Raw genomic sequence first — 2623 nt, 5'->3', positions numbered from 1 at the left:
GGAAATTCCTCGATGGCGCCCGAAATAGGCGTGCGAATGAATGAGAAGGTGTTGCGATCCGACGTACGATATTTCGCAGGTCTTGGGGGAATTTTCCGACCGCCGAAGATGCGTGCCTCACGCATTGGAGGCGCAAGGGAGAAAAAAAAAGCGAGAGTCGAGTGCGGCGCATTAGATGAAATCCTGCCCTTATACGGCACGACTGTTTTGGGCTATTTTTAACCTCCCCCGAACACATATAAGACACCGCGTCCGTGCCCAGAAGCAAGTCAGTCGCTCCAAGTCGCGTCTCTCAGAGATTCATCAAGCCTCATCCGGAACAGTTCAGTCAGTGCTTTAACCATGTGTGACGAAGAAGTTGCTGCTCTTGTCGTTGACAATGGTGTGTGTTTTTTTTTATTTTATTCTGTGAAGTGTTGAGAATGCGATGATTAACTCGCTTTTCCCTTGTCTTCAGGCTCTGGAATGTGCAAGGCCGGGTTCGCCGGGGACGACGCGCCTCGCGCCGTGTTCCCGTCCATTGTGGGCCGTCCCAGGCACCAGGGAGTGATGGTGGGCATGGGCCAGAAGGATTCCTACGTGGGAGACGAGGCGCAGAGCAAGCGAGGCATCCTCACGCTCAAATACCCCATTGAGCACGGCATCATCACGAACTGGGACGACATGGAGAAGATCTGGCATCACACCTTCTACAATGAGCTCCGCGTGGCTCCCGAGGAGCACCCTGTGCTGCTCACGGAAGCTCCCCTCAATCCCAAAGCCAATCGCGAGAAGATGACGCAGATCATGTTCGAGACCTTCAATTCGCCAGCAATGTACGTGGCTATCCAGGCCGTGCTGTCGCTCTACGCTTCCGGACGCACGACCGGCATTGTTCTGGACTCTGGAGATGGCGTCTCGCACACTGTGCCCATCTACGAGGGCTACGCCCTTCCACACGCCATTCTTCGATTGGATTTGGCCGGCCGGGATCTCACGGACTATCTTATGAAGATCTTGACAGAGCGCGGCTACTCCTTCACCACCACAGCCGAGCGGGAGATCGTGAGGGACATCAAGGAGAAGCTGTGCTACGTGGCGCTGGACTTTGAGCAGGAGATGGCCACAGCCGCCGCCTCGACTTCCCTGGAGAAGTCCTACGAGCTGCCCGACGGCCAGGTGATCACCATCGGCAACGAGAGATTCCGCTGCCCCGAGGCACTCTTCCAGCCCTCCTTCCTGGGCATGGAATCCTGCGGCATCCACGAGACCGTGTACAACAGCATCATGAAGTGCGACGTGGACATCCGCAAGGATCTCTACGCCAACACTGTCATGTCCGGCGGCACCACGATGTATCCGGGCATCGCCGATCGCATGCAGAAGGAGATCACATCCCTGGCGCCGTCAACCATCAAGATCAAGATCATCGCGCCACCGGAGAGGAAGTACTCCGTGTGGATCGGCGGCTCCATCCTCGCCTCGCTGTCCACCTTCCAGCAGATGTGGATCTCCAAGGAGGAGTACGACGAGTCCGGGCCCGGAATCGTGCACAGGAAGTGCTTCTAAGCGCAATTCTTCAAAGTATTCTCTCATCAATACACTGTCTCAACCTAGGAGGTATAAAATCGCTCGTATTATTCTTTAAGAGATGTATTAATAGATCTTAAATAAATAATTGAAATTTCTAAGATATGACTCCTGTGTTGGCCCATCGCGGTGTGCCACATATTCACACAATTCATGCCTTCACTCTATACGGATGAACTTCTGTGTCTGTTTATTTTGGCTCTCAATCGAGATGATCTCCTCCAAGAAGTGATCCTCAGCGGGCATTTTCGGTGTCTATTTTTGGCCGTGACACCAACGCAATGGAGCCTTCCTGCGATCACTATTTTCGACTTGGGCTCTCCCTCGTCACTTCAGGGAGGGCCTGAGGCATTTCTGTGATTCTTTCCCGCGCCCATGATTTAATTCACTGCGCCAATAACTCCGAAAATCGCAACTGCAGTGGAATTTTGGCGCACTTTCCCATCCAATTTTCCATATTTGAGATACACGTGCAATTAAGTTTGGAAGGTAAATTGAAAATTGCTCTGCAGCACACTCGAAAGTTTGATTGATGGGCAATTGACATGAAGATGTAAATAACAATTTGGTGTTTATTTAAAAGAGCCGCCAAGCTGATATTCCACATACACACATCGTATTTCCATGGCCGGGAAAAGTGCACAAGAACGGGGCGGGAAAACCTGCGTGAAGCGCTGAGAATTGCCTCACCTGACGATAATTGCTTTTAATTAACTCAGGATATATCCGTGTAATAAATTACAGAATTGAATGTTGGCAATTTGATTAACCCTCCACAGCGCGATTGACGCGTCGCTGTTGCTCAATAATTCGATAAGCCCATGGCAGAGAGTTCCCAGATAGTGCGCGCCTAAGTCCTAATCACTCTGCCAACGTTAGCGTGATCGGAAACATCTGCAAAATTGAAGGGGATTTTGTGACAAATTAAATACAATGTTCTCTGGAGAACCACAGAAATTCCCTCGGCAACATTTGATACTTTTCCTGGCGGCTCTTTCCTCGTTTGTCCTGATGGAGAAATCTCTGTTTCTTGTGCCGCCCTCGATGGTAATCT

At 51.0% G+C, this 2623-nt stretch overlaps 1 protein-coding gene across 1 annotated transcript; it reads left to right on the top strand.

The window, feature by feature from the left end:
* The first annotated feature begins 272 nt into the window (after positions 1-272).
* On the top strand, positions 273-1674 carry LOC132264268 (actin, muscle). The gene is made up of 2 exons (XM_059764382.1): positions 273-382; positions 458-1674. The coding sequence occupies exons 1-2, from the start codon at positions 343-345 to the stop codon at positions 1546-1548; spliced, it is 1131 nt and encodes a 376-aa protein (XP_059620365.1). The 5' UTR covers positions 273-342; the 3' UTR covers positions 1549-1674.
* The last annotated feature ends 949 nt before the right edge of the window (positions 1675-2623 follow it).

This window comes from Phlebotomus argentipes, unplaced genomic scaffold (genome assembly GCF_947086385.1).
Source record: "Phlebotomus argentipes unplaced genomic scaffold, Phlebotomus argentipes genome assembly contig_32, whole genome shotgun sequence".
Taxonomy (NCBI): Eukaryota; Metazoa; Arthropoda; class Insecta; order Diptera; family Psychodidae; genus Phlebotomus; species Phlebotomus argentipes.
This window is presented reverse-complemented; position numbering and strand designations above follow the sequence as displayed.

Coding starts and splice junctions, on each gene's coding strand:
- LOC132264268 (XM_059764382.1), top strand. CDS start 343: ATGTGTGACGAAGAAGTTGCTGCTCTTGTCGTTGACAATG. Junction 383..457: donor TGCTCTTGTCGTTGACAATG/GTGTGTGTTTTT, acceptor CCTTGTCTTCAG/GCTCTGGAATGTGCAAGGCC.